This window comes from Castor canadensis, chromosome 8 (genome assembly GCF_047511655.1).
Source record: "Castor canadensis chromosome 8, mCasCan1.hap1v2, whole genome shotgun sequence".
Lineage (NCBI taxonomy): Eukaryota > Metazoa > Chordata > Mammalia > Rodentia > Castoridae > Castor > Castor canadensis.
Window position 1 is genome coordinate 84,601,937 of NC_133393.1, and position 18,729 is coordinate 84,620,665.

At 52.5% G+C, this 18,729-nt stretch overlaps 1 protein-coding gene across 10 annotated transcripts in view; it reads right to left on the minus strand.

Moving 5' to 3' along the window:
* Positions 1-18,729, minus strand: part of Hdac7 (histone deacetylase 7) — a 36,681-nt gene that overhangs the window by 15,718 nt on the left and 2,234 nt on the right. For 6 of the 10 annotated variants that reach the window (XM_020171724.2, XM_074083242.1, XM_020171720.2 and 3 more), the window contains exons 2-8: positions 5,649-5,699; positions 2,275-2,492; positions 2,069-2,159; positions 1,697-1,811; positions 945-1,060; positions 572-697; positions 102-193 (exon numbers count right to left, since the gene is read on the minus strand). In XM_020171724.2, the coding sequence (XP_020027313.2) occupies positions 102-193; positions 572-697; positions 945-1,060; positions 1,697-1,811; positions 2,069-2,159; positions 2,275-2,492; positions 5,649-5,699 (809 nt within the window). Of the gene's footprint in view, positions 1-101; positions 194-571; positions 698-944; positions 1,061-1,696; positions 1,812-2,068; positions 2,160-2,274; positions 2,493-3,048; positions 3,560-3,596; positions 5,472-5,648; positions 5,700-16,044; positions 16,064-18,729 lie in introns of those variants that run through there. The other 4 variants (XM_074083243.1, XM_020171725.2, XM_020171723.2 and 1 more) reach the window with 4 other exon arrangements.

Sequence of the window (18,729 nt, forward strand, 5' to 3'; positions counted from 1 at the left end):
CTGCCCAGACCCTGTGGCCCCAGGCCAGGCCAGGCCACTTGCTGGGAAAAGCCTGAACCTCAGAACTGCCCCAGGAGAGCCCAGTGCTGGCAAGGCCTTACCTCGGAGCCCAGGACAGGGTTGGGGCCATGCTCGCTGTCATTAGGGGAGCTGCACCCTGATGCAGGCGTGCTGCTACTACTCGGGGAAGAGTCTGAGAGTTGGAGAGAAAGAGAGGTGCAGTCAGGGGCTGTACCAGGAGATACAGCCAGGCCCCTGTTGCAGGATTCCCAGGTGCAGTTCCTTCCCTCCTGGGCTTCCTGCTTTCTTCCTTGAAGAGCAGGAAGTCTGCAGACCACCACTAGCCTCCTTTTCTTGGCAAATGTTAGCTTAGCCAACTGAGCAGGAGCTGGATGATTTCAGCCCCAAATCACACAACCACACCACCCCCACACACACCGGTGGGTGTACGGGATACACCCTATACAACATGCACGGTGGCACCAAGAGGGCATTCCTGTCTGAGATCTGACCATAACAGACATGACCAGTTATGGTGTCAGAGGGCGACCCCTGCCATGCTGGCACTCACCTCCAAGGGTCTCTGCAGGTCGCCGCCGGAGACTGGGCGGGGCACTCTCTTTGCGGAGCAGTGGATTCTTGCGCCGTTCCAGGGACTTCTTGGGCTTGTATCGCAGCTTCAGGTTGGGCTCAGACACTGTGGGGAGCCCCAGCGTGACTCAGGCTCCATGCCAGTCTCTCTTTTCTTTTCTGCCCTCTAGTCCCTCCCTCCCAGTGGGTTAAGGTGAGAGATGGCAGGGCCCAAGAAAAAAAACCACAGTGTGCTGACTGTTCAGGACCAGCACAGCCCAGCCCTCCCCTCATTCTGCACTCCTGACCCTGACTCAAATCAAAGACTCTGTGCCTAATCTCCCTGAGAGTCCCCACCTGTCTGTCCAGCTCACCTGTCTTACGCAGGGGGAAGTGTTCTGGGGGGTCACTGGGCAGGCTGGGAACAGGGGGCAGAAAGCTGCTGAGCATGGAGCGGGCAGCTCCTTCTGTGTCCAAGGACTCGAGGGTTCTGTGGAGTGAAGGTCAAGACTGATTCAGGGAGCTGGGATGTCTGAAGGCCTTCAGAAGCCTCACTCTGTGCAGGCACCTTCCTGAGCAGACCTGCCAAGGAGGCAGTAACAGGCAGGGCTGGGCAGTGTGGGGCTGGCAAGAACAGAGGGGGCCATCTCCAGGTGGCAGCAGTGGGCCACCCCTGCTACCAGCAGCCACATGCAGGGCTCTGATCTAGGCATAGAAACCAAGATATGGGAGTTTGGGGCCCGTTAAGAATTGTCTATCTCCTGCAGTCAGAGCCTGATCTAGGAACTAGGATATTTTGTGCTTAGAGAAAGATAAGGAGAGAAGGGATTCTGTGTGCAAGAAGAAAGCCAGAGTGGTGTGTGCAAGCGTGTGTGTGTGTGTGTGTGTGTGTGTGTGCGCACACGTTGTGTGTAGGAAGGGCCTTAGGTGAGAGGGAGACAGAAGAGGTCAAATATCACTTGAGAGGAGCTTAGGGGGCTAAGCTTAGGGGGCTTAGACGAAGGTTAAGGTTCGGGAGATAGGTGCTGGGAAGGAAAGGAGGCCAGTATGCATGCACTCACAGGTTAATAATGTAAAGAGGAGGGGTACAGTGGGGACCCAAGGAACAGTGGGGACAGAGAGCAACCTGTAGGGAATGCTGGGGCTGCTGGGATGAACTGTTCTCTCCAGGGCTGCTGCCTGCTGTTTCTTCAGGATCACCTCAGCCAGCTTCTGTTTGACCACACTGCTGGCTACGGCACCTGCAGGGACAGAGAACCAGCAGTGGGCTATGAGTGGGTGACAGGTGGCCTCCTGGGCACATTCTCTGCTCATTGCCCTGTCCATACCTCCAGTATATAGTGCCCTAGGGACTCCTCAGACAAGAACCAAGCCTGAAGCCCCCACCCCTCCCTTGAAGCCTCTGGACACCCCCAGGCCTACTTCCCAGGCAAGCAGAGGGCATCCCAGCAGATGGTGACCCTCCCACTTCCCTCCTTCCAGGAGGCCTCATCCTTACTTCGCTTACTCTTGTCCTTATTGAGGAGCTGCCGTAACTCTTGCTCCTGCTGTCCCCCGTGCAGCTCGGGCATCGGGGGGTCCATGGAGACCTGTGGGCAGAGCCAGCAGCTCAGGAAGAGGCAGGCGTGGAGGACTGGAACTAGAATCTGGGGAAACTGAAGGGAAGGAGGGAGGTTGGGTACATGCGGGCAGCTCTATCTTTACCCTCATGGACTCGGCTGAGCGCTGCTGCTGCTGCTGCTGCTGTTGCTGCTGCTGCTGCTGCAGGCCTGCCAGGAAGAGGTGGCGGTGCAGTCGCTGGGGGTGCTGCAGAGCCAGCAGCGTGGGCTCTGGTGGGGGCTCCACTGCGGGCCTCTGGCCCACCCGCAGGTCCATGGGCTGGGGCTGAGGGCCTGGCACGTCTGCAAGAAGCTTGGGGCAGCCTGGGGATACAGAGAGAGGGCAGTCAGGTGGAAAGCTGGTCTGCAGGAACTTGCTCACAGCCTAATCAGCCTCATCAGGCTGACTCAACAACAGCAAAACACTCTCAAGGGGCCTTCGCCTCGCGTAATCCTGCCCAAGGTCCTGCAAGCAGGTCCTATCAATTCCATTATACCTGTGAAAAAAGGAGGTCATGAAATTGTACAGATATACTCCATCGCTTGTGACCTGAACTGAGCCAACTAACTGACCACGAGTATAGTGCCTTTCCCTCAGAAATATGCTCCTCCCCAGTCTTGGGGCTGAGGACAACAGGGTTTCTTGATGGACTACATCCTGGGCTACCCCCATCCTCTGGAATGAGGGGATGAACCGGGCTCACAGGTAATGATCAGGCAGGCAAACAGACACACTCTGTTCAACCTCTAGCTGGCCCACCCGTGCTCTGTCCCACCCAGGTCCTGGGATTCAGAAGTGATACCTTGAGCCCACAAACAGCCCTGACTGGCTAGCCAGAGCCTACAGAACCATGTTCCCAGGGCAGTTTCCTCAGCTTACCAGGCCCACGTACTCATGGAGCCCACTCCCTGTTCTCCTCCCAGCCAGCTCTGGACCTGGCCTGGTGAGGACAGCAGGTTCAGTTGCCTCTTCTACAGTGTCCTCTGCACACGCACCAGGAGCACCCTGCCAAGGCCATGGGTGCTGGGGCTATTTATAGCTTGCTACCACACCAGGGGCCATGCCAGCACAGCCAGCTGGCCAGGCTGGGCTGAACAGCCAGGGACACTGAGAACCTGGGAGGTGGAGCTACTGAAGGGGATTATCCTGGAGAAGGGGAAGCTGGGGGTTGCAAGGGCAGGGAGGGGAGGCAGCGCTAGCTCCATGACAGGGTACACAGGTGGGGAAAGCTCTCAAGAGAGGCCTCCTTCAGGCATCCTCCAATGGCACAGCCATGGCTGTCCTCCTCTGGGTCTGGGACTGAGGGGATTGGCAAAACACCAGTCAGGAAGTCGGGAAATGCAGCCTCCAGGCCTAATGCAACAACTCCTAATTGTAATCTTAACACCTGTAGGGCATGTGCATGACAGTCTGCAAAACCCACTCACCTTGTAACCCCCACCTGCCCTGGGAGGTAGTTACTACTATGCCGTTATTCCAGATGAGGAAACTGAGGCTCAAAGGTGAAGGGGCTTGTCCAAGGTCACTCAGCAAGGAGCAGAGTAAGCATGGTGGATTCCAGTCCTGCTGAGACCAGTGCTCTGTTTTTCCACCAACTTTCAGGAAGTCACCTTCCTTAGAGGGGGTTTCTCACTCGGCAAAGGAAGAGGGGCTTCCAGTGGGTTGTCACCAGGGGGATCACTCCAACAATGTAAGATGGACACCATAATCCTCGATCTCAAGAGACCTGAGGGGATGGTTGGGCATCCAGATGCAGCCCCCAGAGATGGAATGCATGGAGCTTTCATGCTTTTGCCCTCCTTCATGTGGCCACCCAAGGAAACATTCTGGTTGAACCTGGGTCTCTAATGCCAACACAATCCTGGCCCATGGAAGTTCTCTGTCTTCCGTTCCTCTAGTATACTGGCTTCCTGGGGTGAATCCCCTGACGATACAGGGCTTAGGGAATCCAAGGTGAGCCACTAGACCCAAGGCCAGCAGCTTCAGCCATACACAGACTGGGAACAACCCCCTAACAGCAGGCCCATCCTTCACTCTCAGCACAGCCACCACCTCCAGAGATGCTGGGAACATACAAAGGGCTCTTCTGACTGTCAGGGTGATTTCGCATTTGGAGGAAGGAGATTCCACAATTTAGTTGTTACTTGGCTTCTCTCAACTTGTTCTCCTACATCTAAACACAAACCCATCACCTCAGTCATCATCTTCCACCCTATCACAAATCCATGTACCTTTCATCCTCTGAGCTTTGGCTCACAATGTCCCCTGCCAATGCTGCCCTCATCCCTACAGACTACTTTTTCAAATCCTACCTAATGGTAGCTCAAAGCCTAGCTAGAGTCCTCTGTCCTCCATGGATCAGGCCAGCACCCAAAAATCCCTTCCTTATGGACTTCATATTGCCTGCTTCCATAGCACAATAAGCATTCTGAGGACCATACCAAACCTGGTCATGTATACACATTTCCATAGACAGGGACTTGGTTTTGTCAATCACTTATTATCCCCAGGGCCTGGAATACTACCTGACACATGATAGACACTCAATAAACATGGAATCAATTAACAATATCCCTCCTAAAAAGTCTAGGAAGGTGCTCTGGCACAGAGACAGGGTTCATCAACGATTGTTGAATGAATGGATGAACTCATGAATCAGGATCCTCTCATTTTGCACTGGTCACATATTGCACCCTAACATTTTTTGTCCTTTACTTTATATGTCCTGTCTACCCAACCTGTCTGTCTCTCCAAGCTTCTGGACAGCTGGACTGAAGCAAGGACATTTGCCTTCCATTTCTTTCTGCCACATGGAATCTCTAAGTATCAAGCTAGGTCCACCTGGGCATCAGCTGGAGTTAAGGAAGGGGAAGCCTCAGGCCTCCAGCCCAGAAATAGTCTAATGGCAAAGTCCTAACCCTAAACGAAGCAGGAAGTTCACTTCAATCCTTCCCAAAGGCAATCCTTCCGCAAGGCAGACTAACAGCAGAGGACGTATGGGCCAGCAGGGAGGTCCAGGACAAACAATATCACCAAGGGGAGGGGGGCCCTTCCTCTCCCACTGGAGCAGCATGAGATGTCTTACCAGCCTGCAAAGGCTGTCATGTATAACCTGCAGGGCAGTGTGAGGACTGAATGAGTTAAAAACAAGAACACACCTCACCCAGTTTCTGCCATGGGGCAGGAGTCTGAGCATAAATATTAGCTTCCTCCCTTCCTTCCTGTTTCACTGAACCCAGCCAGGACTTTCCTTTTCCTGTTATGCTTCCTAGCACTGGGACCAGCCTGGATCCAGACATGCCTTTCTTATCTCTACCCCCTCTTCCCCCCTCCTCTTTCCCTGGAACCCCAACCTCCCAACTCTCTAGTCCAGTCAGCTCCCTGCTTCTCCAACCCTTCAGACCTTAACTTTCCTATGTCCCCCTTCCATCCTTCATCCTCCACCCTCCACCAGGATCTCCCTCAGGCCTGACTCTTACCTTTGTCAGGAAGACTTGGGCAGTGGGTACCCGGGCTCACCTGGGTCCCATCTGTAGAGAGAAGAGAAATGGAGTGAAGGGGCTGCAGATAGGGGACAGAGAAGGGGCAAGGGAAGAGAGAAGGCTACATCAGGTAGGCTCCCCTGCACTCCATTGCTGGATGAGAGGGATCCCCAGCTCCCTCTTCCTCAGCTGAGGAAGTGACTCAAATACTCAGCTGCTTGGACGCAGTCCCCGACAAGAACCTAAGGAGGCCCCAGTGCCCTCAGCCCTCCCTGATGTGGTCAGATACAATCTTCCTTGGGCAGCCAAACCAGGCTCCGATAGCCCGAAGGGAAAGAAGCAGGCTGGGAGGTGAGGTGGGGCCAGAGGTGGGACTGTGGCTGGGAGGGCCTGGAGGGAGCTGGAGAGAGGCAGGCCTGGAAAGGGGAGCTGGCTGCTCAGAGGCCTCCCAGGTGGGAGAGAAAGGAGCAGGAAGGAACACAGAGAGATTTCTGCCATGAGGAGGGACTGGGTAGGGCCTAGAGATCAGGTTAAGTCTGGTGGGAGTTTGTGAAGTCACCAAATCTGAAATACATAGCCTGAGGACACCATTATGAGAATCCCTTGCTTCCAACAGCCCCATTCTATGTCCCGCTGCCTCTGATGCCCAAGAAAAGAGAACTACTTAGTCAGTCACAAGCCTCTTTCTTGGATAACCTGAGCTAGAAGTCTTTCCCTTTACAAATGGCTACCTCTCTCAGGCTCCTAAATCCAGCTCTGGCCCTCTTCTCCAACTTCAGAACTCACAAAATTCTGTAGTAGGGCCCAGGGCTGGTCAGCAACAGAAAGACCCCAGGGATCATCATGGCAGGCTGGCAGGGAGAAGATGGAGGTGAGTTCTGAGGCCACCTGCTCAAGGTGGACACCTTTCTCTCCTGCCATCTGAGCTTAAGAGCCAAGGGACAGGAGGCCAGGAAACTGGCAAACCACCTGGAGGGGGTACTTAGGGAAAGCAGAAGCTTCTCAGGCCAGATGTGGGGTAGAAGTAATATTTTCTGAAGGGCAAGTGGCAAGTGCTGTTCTCTAGGCCTGGGCTTCAAGATAGCTACAGGTCCTTTTTCAGAAGCTAAAAAGGGGCACAAGGGGACACAAGGGGACCCCCACAGATGACTCTCAAACACTAGTGGCTGTGCTTTGACTGACAAAGTTGGTGGGGACATTGTCACTCCACCTATTAATTCTGCTTATCCTTTGAGGTCAGCCCAAGCCCATCCTCTCATGAGGCTCACCCTGACTGCTCCTCTCCTCACCTTCCATGCACTGATTCTGTGTCCACCACCTCAACACGGCACAAATCATGGTCTCCTCAGTATCATTTGTCAGCTTTCCCCATCTGCACCTAACACCTGGCTGAGCACATGGCAGGCCCTGCTGGTAACTGGTGAACCAAACATAATGACCCCTGACCCCTGACCCCCTGCCTAAGACATGACTACTTCTCAAGATCTGTGAGCCCCAAGGAACATGTGTGCCAGACTCACCTCCCTAGGACATGGTGACCCTCACCCTGGGTGTCTGAAGAACTTTCTTCTGTGGGATCTGGTCCCTCAAGAGAGGCCCTGAATTATACCCAGCTGTACTCCCAGAGACCGGGTCATGCCTCAAGTCTCCTGCCTCTTGAGAATTCTCTCCCACCTCCTCTCAGTCCCTGCCCTAGGGCTGGTCAGCAGTCTTCATGCTTGGGAACAGAGCCAGGTCCTCTGTACCTTGTTCCTCTGATAACCACAGATTCTGGACACCATGCACTCTCTGGATAGGAGAGAAATTAATGACCTCGAACTCTGGAATGTTTGTTACCAGGCCCAAAGGGGATGTTTTATGGTGGTGATCTATGGCATACATTGTTCAGAAGAGCTGCATGCATGCATGCATCTGTGTCAGCAAAGGGGCTGCTTCCAAAAGAACTCTCTAGAAAAGCTTGCTTCTCCTTCTCCTCCCTGGCTCTGTGCTGAGGGCCATGAAGTTCAGAAGAGCCCAGAGCAATAAGAGACAAGACCTAGGAACAGCTCTCTGTGTCCCACAGGCATAAGGAAGAGGAAAGTTATCTCACAGCATCCCATCAGTAGCTGAACCGAAAGGAGAGACTGAACATCCCGCATCCCTTCAGTTTAGGGCCCCCTTTCCCATCGACCTCACTGTCTCTGTCAGAGGGCTGTGACCACTAAGTTAGGTCAGATTGAAATAAAAAGTAGAAGTAAATGGAACAGAGAGACCAAGAACATTCACAGGGCTGGATCCTTCTCCACACAGCTCTCTGCCAGGTTGGGAGCTCTCCTTAAAGTCCTGGCTACCACTATTTCTGCCTTCTTTGGAAGCAACTCCAGGGAAGCTTAAGAAGCAACTTTCTCAGTGCTGGACACCTGAATATACCAAGTCACCTTCTCAAATCAGAGGATCTAATCTCAACCAGAATCAAAAGCCTCAGAAATTCTGAACCCATGGGCTCACCCCAGCCCTCAGCAACCTCCAGACTAGACACAAACACCATGCTTCTACCACTGAGCACCAGGGACAAGCTGGGTTCCACTACCCCTACCTTATTGCTTCAGGCCCCAGCTTTGGTCATATCTGCCTGGCAGGTGTGGCTTTGCCCCCCACGAGCCCGAGCTTTGCTGACCCCTGCTCTCCTAGAGGCTTCAGGCCCTGTATTGGGGGAGAAGGCTTCCCGAGAGCACTGCCACCCTGATGTCCTTTCCCAATGGTTCTTGGGATGTCTTTGTCAAGGCTGCTCCCAGCTCCTCCTGCCTACCACCTGAAAAGGAAGCAGCAGGAAGGCCCTGACTCCAGCTGCCTGGGGAGGAGAGCAGGCAGAGGCAGGAGGCCACGGTCCTGAGGTCAGGGTTTACCCCTTTACACCCTGGGTTGTAGCCTTGGATTCTCTATCCCTGACACAAGAGAGACAAAGCTTCACTTCTTGTGAGGACTGGAAGAGAAGATGACATGGCTTCGGGAAAATCCAAGAATAAACAGAAGAAAGAATTTTGTGGTTGCCAGGCCTCTGACACCTGCAAGAGCTGACCATGGAGAGATAGCTCTTCTAATTCAGCGACAGAATCTGAGAGCACCAAAAGCTGATGGAGCCTCAAGATCATTTAGGACAATGCTGTCTCTTGGCAGAGGAGGAAAGGGTAAGGAGAGGTACTCGTTAAAATATAGCCCAGAGAGCCTGGCAAGGTGATGCATACCTATAAACCCAGCACCTGGGAGGCTGAGGCATGAAGATCTCTATTTGAGTCAGCCTGGGAAACACAGTAAGAAGACTCTGTCTCAAAACAACCAACCAAAACCAAGTAAAACACAGCCCACAATCTTCAAAACTTTTTTAAGTATACTACTTACAGATACTAAAAAAAATTCATAGAGCTCCCAAAAGTACAAGACAAAATGTTAAGTTTCTTATTCATTCCCAGATACCCTAGAACTTCCCTAGAATCACCGCTTTTTTTAACAATTTCTTAGTCCCCCTTCCCAAAATTCCCTTTGTCATTTTCTTGGCTCTAAAGTGCCTCTTGCTCAGATTTATCCAGAACCCAGGGGACTGAAACCTCTGCCACGTGCAGCCTGGCAGGCCACAAACTGAGGGAAGCAAGGGTGTGCACATAACATGGGACCCTGGCTTTGAGGTCGTGCAGGCAGAGCCAGAAATACGATTTAAGCAGGTCGCCCCTCAGCTGCCCTGTCTGCAATCAGAGGATGAGAATACCTGCTGGAAAAGGCTGGCCAACGTCAGCCATGTCCTCTGCCACGTGTGAGACACACAACACGCAGAGTGCTCACTCACACCTCATGGCAGCAATTGTTTCTGTCTGCCTCCTGAAGGTGTCTGCAGCCTCCCTTCTGACATTAGCATGTCAGAGTCTGCTCCTCCACACAGATGTATCTCAGCCCCATCTCTTCTCCCTCACCTCACCCAAATACAGCATCTTCCCTTTTCCTTCCACCTGAACCTTTGTGAGCTAACTTGAGTTGTTCTAAGTGCCTTGTATTTGCTAACTAACCTAACCTTCATGACAGACAAGCCTATGAGGTGGTTATTGTCTTATTTCCACTATGTAGATGAGTAAACTGAGACCCCACAGCATTAAATAACTTGACGGCGATCACATGACACAGCGTGGCTCCAGAATCCATGTTCTCCACCACCAGTATACTCCAGTACCTCTACCACCCTCCCACCTGTGGGCCAGTGCAAATTAAATGCAGGCCCCTGGTGGGATGGGGAAAAAATGAAAGACTCACAGCCCACAGAGCCTGCACCAGCCCCATGGAAGCAGAGGACAGAAGTTACGTACTTCATCTCCAGGCACCCATGAAGACAGCACCAAAGAACTGCTTACGGCAACCACTGACTTGGTAGAAACCAAGCAGCAATTGGGACCTCACACTGGCACAGTGGCTGGCAACAGGCTGGGATCTTAGAGGAGCATCAGCTCCATTTTCTCTGCCTTGCAGTGCCCTGCCTCATCTTTCCTTTAGAGGCTCCTAAGTCCCTTGAGACCCTCTCATTAGTATCCCAAAGCAAGCTGCCCAGCCTCTCTGAGTGCCGGGCAGAGAGGCCAGCTGCCCTTGGAGCAGAGGCTCAGCTAGCAGAACAGCAGCCTAGGATGTCGTTTTGCCCAAACAGAGGCCTCCTGTCAGCCACAAGGACGTAAGAGGCCTTGCAGCCTAGGCAGCTGGGCACCCAAAGAGCAGGAGGCTGGAAGCGCAGGCAAGGCCACCCTCCTGCCTCCACAGTGAGCATGCCTCTTTCCTGCCACCTCTGGGTCGGCTGGGGCCCTGTGGCAGCTATTTTTAGCTCTTGACACCTGGGTATTTTGAAGCCGCAGGATGTCCGGTTTGGAGTCTCTTTCTGGGAATCCCACATGCGGCTGTTGTAAACAGCCTCACACAGCGGTAGCCCAAGCTGGGAGTCAGTCCACTGCCCCCCCCAACACACACACACACACACACACACACACACACACACACACACACACACACACACACACACACTTCTGCTATTTGAGATGAATCAAACAGGAAACAGACGTAACCATGGCAGTGGCAACTCCAGCTCCCTGGGGGGTGGGAAAATGTCCCCCCCTGGCTCCTTGTCCCCCACCCCAGGTTTTCTGTTCCACTTCTGGTGGCCTCTTGTAGCAGAGACCTGGCTGGATCCTAGATGTATCCCCTGGCCCATTCTCAGTTGGGTGTGGCTAAGATTCATGACCTGGCACTCTCAAGAGCCTTGCTGTCATCTGGTGAAGAAAAACAGGGGTCTTGCAGGCCCTACCACTTCCTGGAACCTCTCAGACCACCCCCCAGCCTTCCCTGCATACCTACTGGGGAGGGAGGGCACAGCTACTTCCTCAGGGTGACAGGCCTGGTAGGCCTGCATCTACTTCCTATCACCACGCTTTCCTTACAGCTAGGCCTGCTCTGCACTGCCCTGCCTTCCTAGGTTAATTCCTGAGTAGGCAGGCTCCCCAGTCCAGACTACCCTAAGATTTCTAGTTCTCGAAAGCCCTCAAAGAACGTTCCACAGCTGCCCTCAACGCCCCTGCTCCTGTATCTTCAATCCCTAAGATAGGAAGTTCACCATGAAGTCTAACCACTATCTTTTCTAATCATAAGGAAAACACCGTGAGCAGGTAAGATTTGAAGGCCCATCTGTAATACAGGGATAAGAGTTTAGGGGGTGTCAGCATCTGCCTTCCTCTCTTCCCCCTCGCCTCAGCCCCTGGTGCCCCACTTACACTGGCTGCTCCCTCTTAGCAGTCATTGTGAGCCAGTCTTTCTCAAGTGTTTGTCCCAACAGGAAGCACAGTCACAGCCCCGGGGCTGCCTCTCAGGGCGGCTCCTTCTCCCTTCAGAGCTCTCCCATGCATTCCCTTGTTCTCCTGGTTGGGTCTCTTTGGCCAGACCCCACCTCCCCGGGCACCTCACTCCTGTTTGCCCATGGGTTCTGCCTCTCCCAGCTGCACGTGAGACTGGAGATGTGCATATGCTCCTCAACTCCTCTCAGCTGTGCCACAAAGGCTTCTCAGTCCATTCCTGAGACTGCCAGGGAAATGCTGAAGTTATAATATTAATAATTATTACATTATTCTGTTTATTAGTTATAATTGTTATTAATAATATTAATAATATGACCAATGACCATGGGTTAATGCTGACAGTTCGCTGGTTACTAGGCAAGCATTTCACTTGTACCCTGTCATGTAGCCCTCACAACAACCTTGTAAGGTAGATACTGCTATTAACCTCATTTTACAAAGGAGGAAAATGAGGCTTAGGGAGCTGAAGAAATGTGGAAAGGGCTGGGGAGTGCAGCTCAGTGGTCAAGTGCTTGTCTAGCATGCATAAGGCCCTGGGTTCCATCCCCAGCACTGTAAAAATAAATAAATACAGACATACATAAATTTTAGTAGGTAAAACAGAAAGAAACTGTGACCTCAGTCACAAGGATGGTGGGTGGAGCTCCCTGGCCTCCAGAGCCGAAGTTCATAATCACTCCACTAGCACGCATAGCTAGCTCAGCTCACCTCCTAATAGGTGGTAAGGTGAGGCCACCAGGAGACACAGGGGACAGTAGAGTGCTAGGGCATGACTCCCAGCATCAGCATGTTCCCACAAAGCCTGCTGTGCTCCATCCAAAGCACATAAACAATAACAAAAATAAAAACAGAGATCAGAATCTCTGCCTGTGTCACTCACATGCCTATTGTCTCTAGGAGCTCCCCCACACACACACCTTCACTTCCTTTTTCATCTTGCATTTTCCCTGCTTCTTAAATGTGCATTTTACCATTTTATTGTGTTTTCTGTAAACTGGCTCCAGCAGGGTATAACTAAACAAGCAGACCTCCCAGGGCTGCCTTGGAGAATCACATGCTGGGTGAGCACTCTGGAAATTGTCAAGCCTGTAGAAAATTCTGAGTTGCATAACCGAAGCAAGTCACCCACGGAGTGGTACTCAAGAGTGAATTCCCTCGGAAGAAGAAGGCCTCTCCCTCACAGCCAGACTTCATTCCTAGGCAGGCCTTGGGCAGGTGGAAGGGGTGGAGGCATCCACTAGTTAGTGTAAAGAGGAGTCCCCATCTTCAGAGTAGGCTCCTGGGGACTAGATGCACAGCCAAACACCCACTGGTACCTCTGGCCCTGCGGGGGGGAGGCAGAGATCACTGCACAGACCCTGACCTCTCTCTGGGCAGGGGTGGGGGGGTACTCACTAGCAAACCAAGGCATCTGGATATGAGTACACAAATAGCAACAAGCTATGAATGCTGGCACTCAGAGATGCTACATTAATATTAATGACCCTAGAGGTCCCAACCCAGTCATGCCTTAGTATCTCCCTCCTTTTGCCTGCTATTTTTAGAAGATGGCAGAAGTCCTATCAGGCAGATTCTCTAGGTGACCAGATTTCCTTCTGTAGCCAGGGCTGCCCTTGACAATTAGACAGCAAAGACTTTTCCAGATCACAAGTCCAGGCAGGGTGGTAACACAGCCTTCAGGGAATTCAGATGTATGGTCCTGGGCACTGAAATGAACTAAGCAACTGTAAGGATCATTTCTGATCAAGTGGGGGACTGCACTAGATAAAAATTTACTGTACTGGAAGGTGGGGACCACTGACTGAAAAAACAGCATATGTAGTATGACCTCATTTTGGCAAAAAAAGAAAAACCTAAAAAGGGAAGATGTACAGTGATGACATTGATCTCTGACTACAGTCTGTGATGCTTTTTATTTTTTAATGTTTGCTTGCTTGCTCTGTACTATCTCATGTTCTCTGATGTACATGAAATGCATCTGCAATAATGAAGTAGTGCACATGCGTACACATGCACACACATAAAGTCAGACCCTAGGCCACAGAGTTTTCATGGCCTCCACATATTCTTGTGTCTATAGCCTCTGAGGTGCCATGTTATCTACAACCTACTGGCCTCAGCCTCTCTTGAATCAGGTGGCAGGCCTAGCCCAGGCTAGGCATAAAGTCAGGCCTTACTTAATGAATGCCTGTGGGCTGAATAATGATCATTTCCTGAAAGCAATGCCTCATGCCTCTTCCAGGGCCTCTGTGCTGGGAATACTCACTGCTGACATCATTGACCTGCCCACCCCTCCTCAGCTCCCTGGTCCTCTTAAGAGTTGCCAGGGAGGGGCTAAAATAAAGGTCAGCACAGCAGAAGCTGGCAAGGTACATGACATTGGGGCCATCAGGGGGCAGCCTGTTCTAGCCCTTCCCAGGGCTGGCATGGTGGTCCCTCCCTGTGAGACCTGGGGTCCCCTCACTGGGAAGGGAGTGAAATAGAGAAACAAGGGTCCACCCTGAGACTTCTGGCTACAGACTCTTGCTATTCCAGGCCCTGATGGGTGGAGGAATCTGGAGCAGGGAATTTGGCCCGGATTTTTCTGTGAACTGGGGCTGGGCCCAGTTTCTGTTCTTCATGTCTCCAACATTCTCTATCCTTGACCTTCAAAAATCTGAACAATAACATCAATAATAATGATGAGTATTCAGTATGCACTGACTTCCTACCAAGGCATAGAGCTAACTTTAATTATCTCCTTTAATCTTTATATCAACTCCAAGAGCCTGAAATATAATTATTCTCACATTACGGAGGAAGAAACTGAGGCAAAGAAGGTGCCCAAGGTCACACTTAGATACTTGTAGGAGAAATAGGGATCCTGCCTGCCTGCCCAGTCCACCCACTTCTCTAGTGTCCTAACAGGAAGGGCCTCCTCCTGGGCTTAGCAAGAGCACAGGGGAGGTCTGAACAGAGAACTGACATCTATAATCTGCAGGGTGCTTTAGAATCCATTAAGTGTTTACACTCCCAAATGAGGAGAGAAAGACAAAGAGAGAAAAGAAGAAAAGAAGGGAGGGAGGGAGAGAAAGAGAAAAAAGGAGAGGCGAGAAGAGGAAAAATAAAAAAGAAATAAAGAGAAACTCTGTAAAGATGAGGAAACCAAGACTTGGAACCCTTTTAGCATCCTTGCACAAGGGCCCCAGAGCTATGCAACAGGAACTCAAACCCAGGTCTTGGGCTTCTGAGTGGTACACTTCTTCCGCCCTGTCACACAACCCCCCAGCCCGACTCTCAAGACAGCCCAGAGGCCAGGACGGTAGAATCACCTTTAGCTCTGGACCCCTAGGGACCAAGCTTGCGCAGCCCTTGGCGGCGGGGTGGGGGTGCCGAGCCCTCACCTCATCAGCTCTCCACCGTGACTCACTCCCCGACCCAGGGGAAGCACAGCCCTGTTTGCCGTCGCCGCCCCGCCTCCACCTCCCGCCTCCACATTTGCTAACCGAAACCCGGCTGCTGCTATTTTTAACCTTTCAGCTCCCCCTCTTGCCTGGGGCTCCCCCTTCATCCCCACCCCACCCCCTGCCCCAACTGGGTGCCACCCGTCTGTCATTCTGAGAGCAGTTCTACAACCTGAACGCCCCGGAGGGCGCAGCGGATGCCCCGGACGTGCAGGTTTGTGGGGCAAGCAAACAAAATGGTTACAGCCCGGTATCCGAATTCCCCCACCCCAGACTCTTTCCGAACCTGTGCCTCCCAGCCAGCCCAGCAACTCCCAGCCATCCGGGGGTTTGGGGGGGTGGGGAGGGGCACAACTGGTATTTCTCAGACTGGGGGTTACTGCAGGAGCTGGAGCACTGGACTCTGCAAGGGAACTAAGCCGAAGCAACCCCCAGCTTGGGGAGGTTGGCCCTAAAGGCCCTGACCACCAGGGCTCCTCATCCCTGCAGGCAATGTGGGGAAAAGGGAAGTGGCCTGGAGACAGGGTGGGGATGGTGATTGTAGCTCAGAGCCCTCCTCTTTAGGGAGTTTGGCCTTCCAGCAGGCAAGCAGGAATGATCTGGTAGGCACAAGGGTCCAGGGATAAGGACACCAAGCAGCCTGAAGAGGTGGACCCATGACTGTGTGGAAGGAGAAGGAAGCAGACCTCTTTTCTTCCTTGAGGGCTCCTCTAATCCTTGGGTCTCTAAGGAAAGAGCTGGTCCTTCTTGTACTAGCCCAAAGCTGAGTCTCCCAGGGGAAACCTTCCATGGAGAAGAAGGTGGAGGTGAGAGGGTCTGAAGATCAGGAACAGGAAAGTTAAGCCCAAGATACTGATGTGAAAGTGAAGCCCCTGAGAGGGGATGAAAGGGCAGGGCTGCAGGTGGACCCAAGGGGGCACTTCCTGATGGTGGATGTACAGCAGGTGGCTTGAACCAGACCCCTCTGCCCCTCTGCCCCTCTGGTCTCAGAGACTCATCCAGTTTGAGGAGCAGATGCGAAAGGCCCAGGAGAGGCTCTGGAAAGCCCAGGTCTTCTCCTCCATGCCCTTTCCTGTCCTGGGCCCTACTGGTTACCTTGATCTTCTCTTGAGCCCTGTCTTTTCTGGTCCCTGTGCCCCAGGCTTGCTTTCTGGTCTGTCCTCTTTCCCAGAGTCCTGGTAAGCCTTGAGCCCCTCTATCCTTGGTGGTTCCTGAATTAGGAAAATAAATCTCACTGGCCACAGAGGGGAGGGAGTTGGCACAACAGTTCCCCAGGTGGGGAGATGGGAGGAAGGGAATGATGTGGGAGGAAGTTGAAGCAAAAGTATCAGGAATGGGGCAGTGCTTGGGAGATGCTGCCTCATTCCTAACACTCAATATGGCCACCTGGCACCTAAGCAATGTTAACAGCCCAAACCTGTGGGGGCTGCTTGAGGAGAGATTTTGCAATCTTCCATGCCAGGAGAGAAGCTGGCAACCCAGCTCCAATCCTCAGCCAGTGCTCAGCCCATATCCTTCACCTGGACCCAGGCAGCTCCCAAGCATGGCTCAGCAGGCTCTGTGGGCTCACTTCTAGTTTGGGAAGTGAGAGAAGGCATCAATGTCACCTTCTCAGGCAGGCCTCCCCTGGCCACCCAATCTAAGGAAGTCCCACCTTGTTATTTTTTATTGTTGCACCCGGTTCATTTCCTTCGTAGGGCTTATCACGATGTGTAACTAGTCATATATACTCATTCCTTTACTTGCTTATTTGTTCCTGTTTGTCTCCTTCACTAGAGTGGAAGTTCCCTGAGGTCAGCTGTTGTGTCTTTGTGTACCCGTGCCCCGTATCTGGCACACAAGCAACCAATGGACAATCTACTGAATGGTCAGCTTGGTAAATGAGGTTCCCTGGCTGCCAACATGGACCTTTACGATTGGTGCTCAGAATCTCCCCCAATGAGGAAGAAGCAGGTTATAACTGGAACAAGGTCAAGAAGTTTGGGACCCCAAAGGAAAGGTCAGCACCCCACCCTCCAGAAACAGCATGTGTACCAGCCCCATCTGGTTCTCATCACACTGAGTGTGGACTGTTTGTACATAGGCACACACAGAAGGTGCACAGGTGAGCACAAAATCCTGGACAAGTTTTGGAAGACTTGTGTTTTGGTTCTTCTTAATACCTCTGTGACCTTGGACAAGCTACATACCTTCTGCAGGTCTTTCCTCCACAGGAAAAAATGAACAGGTTGGCCCAGATCAGTGTTGTTCAAACACAGCTTTGCCCCATAATCACCTAAAGTGCATGTTAAAATCCATATTCTTGGGCCCCATCCAGCAGATTCTGACAGGCAGTCTGGAATAGGGCCTGAGGATGTTTTTAATACATTCCCTGCTTGACTAAAGCAAAGACTCTAGGAAATGGCATGAGAACCATGGATGAGATGATACTTAAAAGCCAAAATCTGAAGTTCTATTTAAAAGCCATTGCGACACAGGTGTACATTCCCCAAACACGTCCATACACTCGACCCTCCACACACAGTCATAAATTGCAAAGGTACACACCATACAGATGACACACATCTGTACTATATGTGTGCATACCCCCAGAACACCCAACTCAGAGCACCACATGGATTACAGATTGCCAGGGAACCACCACATTGACATATACAAGACCCAGAGCAAACACAAAGACACCCACCCCCACCCTGTGCACACACACACCTCACCTGGAGACCACACTGAACATTTGCTATCCTGAATTTATTTTGCCTCTGGGAAATGGTCCAGTTCTGAAGGAGCTATACTCTGGTAATGGAAACATTCCTCCTGCCTCTGCTACCTCCACCCCTACCTCCTGCCCAAGGCGGCATGCTGTCCACTTCCCCGTGCGGCTGGAGAAGCACAGAGGAGAGAGAGAGATGGGATGAGGGGAAGCAGAGGCCAAGGCCAATGACACAAGCTCCAGCACTCCTTCTTCTCCCCTGCCCAGGGGATGCCATAGAGCATCTACTCAACCCCCACGTCAGTGCCCGCTCAGGCCACTTGTCCAATTTCCCAAGCCCTGGTCCTAGGGAGCCAAAAGGTTTAGGGGACAGCTATATCTGGGGACTCCTAGGTCTCGAAGGAAAGGGCCGTCTGGGGGCACCTTCCTGTAGCCCCAAGGCCTAGGGCCCCCAGGGAAGGTTACCACAGAAACAGGGAAAATATTATAAGGAAACACAATACCCGGCAGGGTCACCTGCTGACGGGCTTCCTGCTGTGTTGCCCACCCCCATCTCATGACCCTCACAGCCTTTCTCTAGCCTCAGACTGGGCCTCCTGGCCAGCACACTCCTTCCTGCCTCCCCTGGCTTGAGGAAGCAACCCCAAGGAGAAGCTGTGCCCCTCTATGGTTCCAGGCAATATCAGAAGTAGCCCAGAGCGCTGAATCCCCCGACTCCTAATCCCTACCAACTCACCACCCCCACCACAGGAAATCAAAGCTTCCTGCCCCAGAGGAAGTGCCCCATCTAGTGAACAAATCCAACACAAACTCAACAGTCCTGGGAGCCTGAGCCTCCAGGGGTACCTGCCCATCCCCCCAGCCCCAGGCTTTCTTCTCATCCTACTTCAAGTAATAACCCACACTCCATTGGAGACCCCAGCCCATATCTGCCTAAGGATGGGCCAGAGCCAGGAGAATAGGCACCGGCAGAGTCAGAAAGCCTGTTGCTTCCACTCCCTGGCTGGGTGACCCTGGCCCTTGAATTAGTTCTTCTGTCAGGCCTCTGTCAACTTCAAATCAACCAGCCC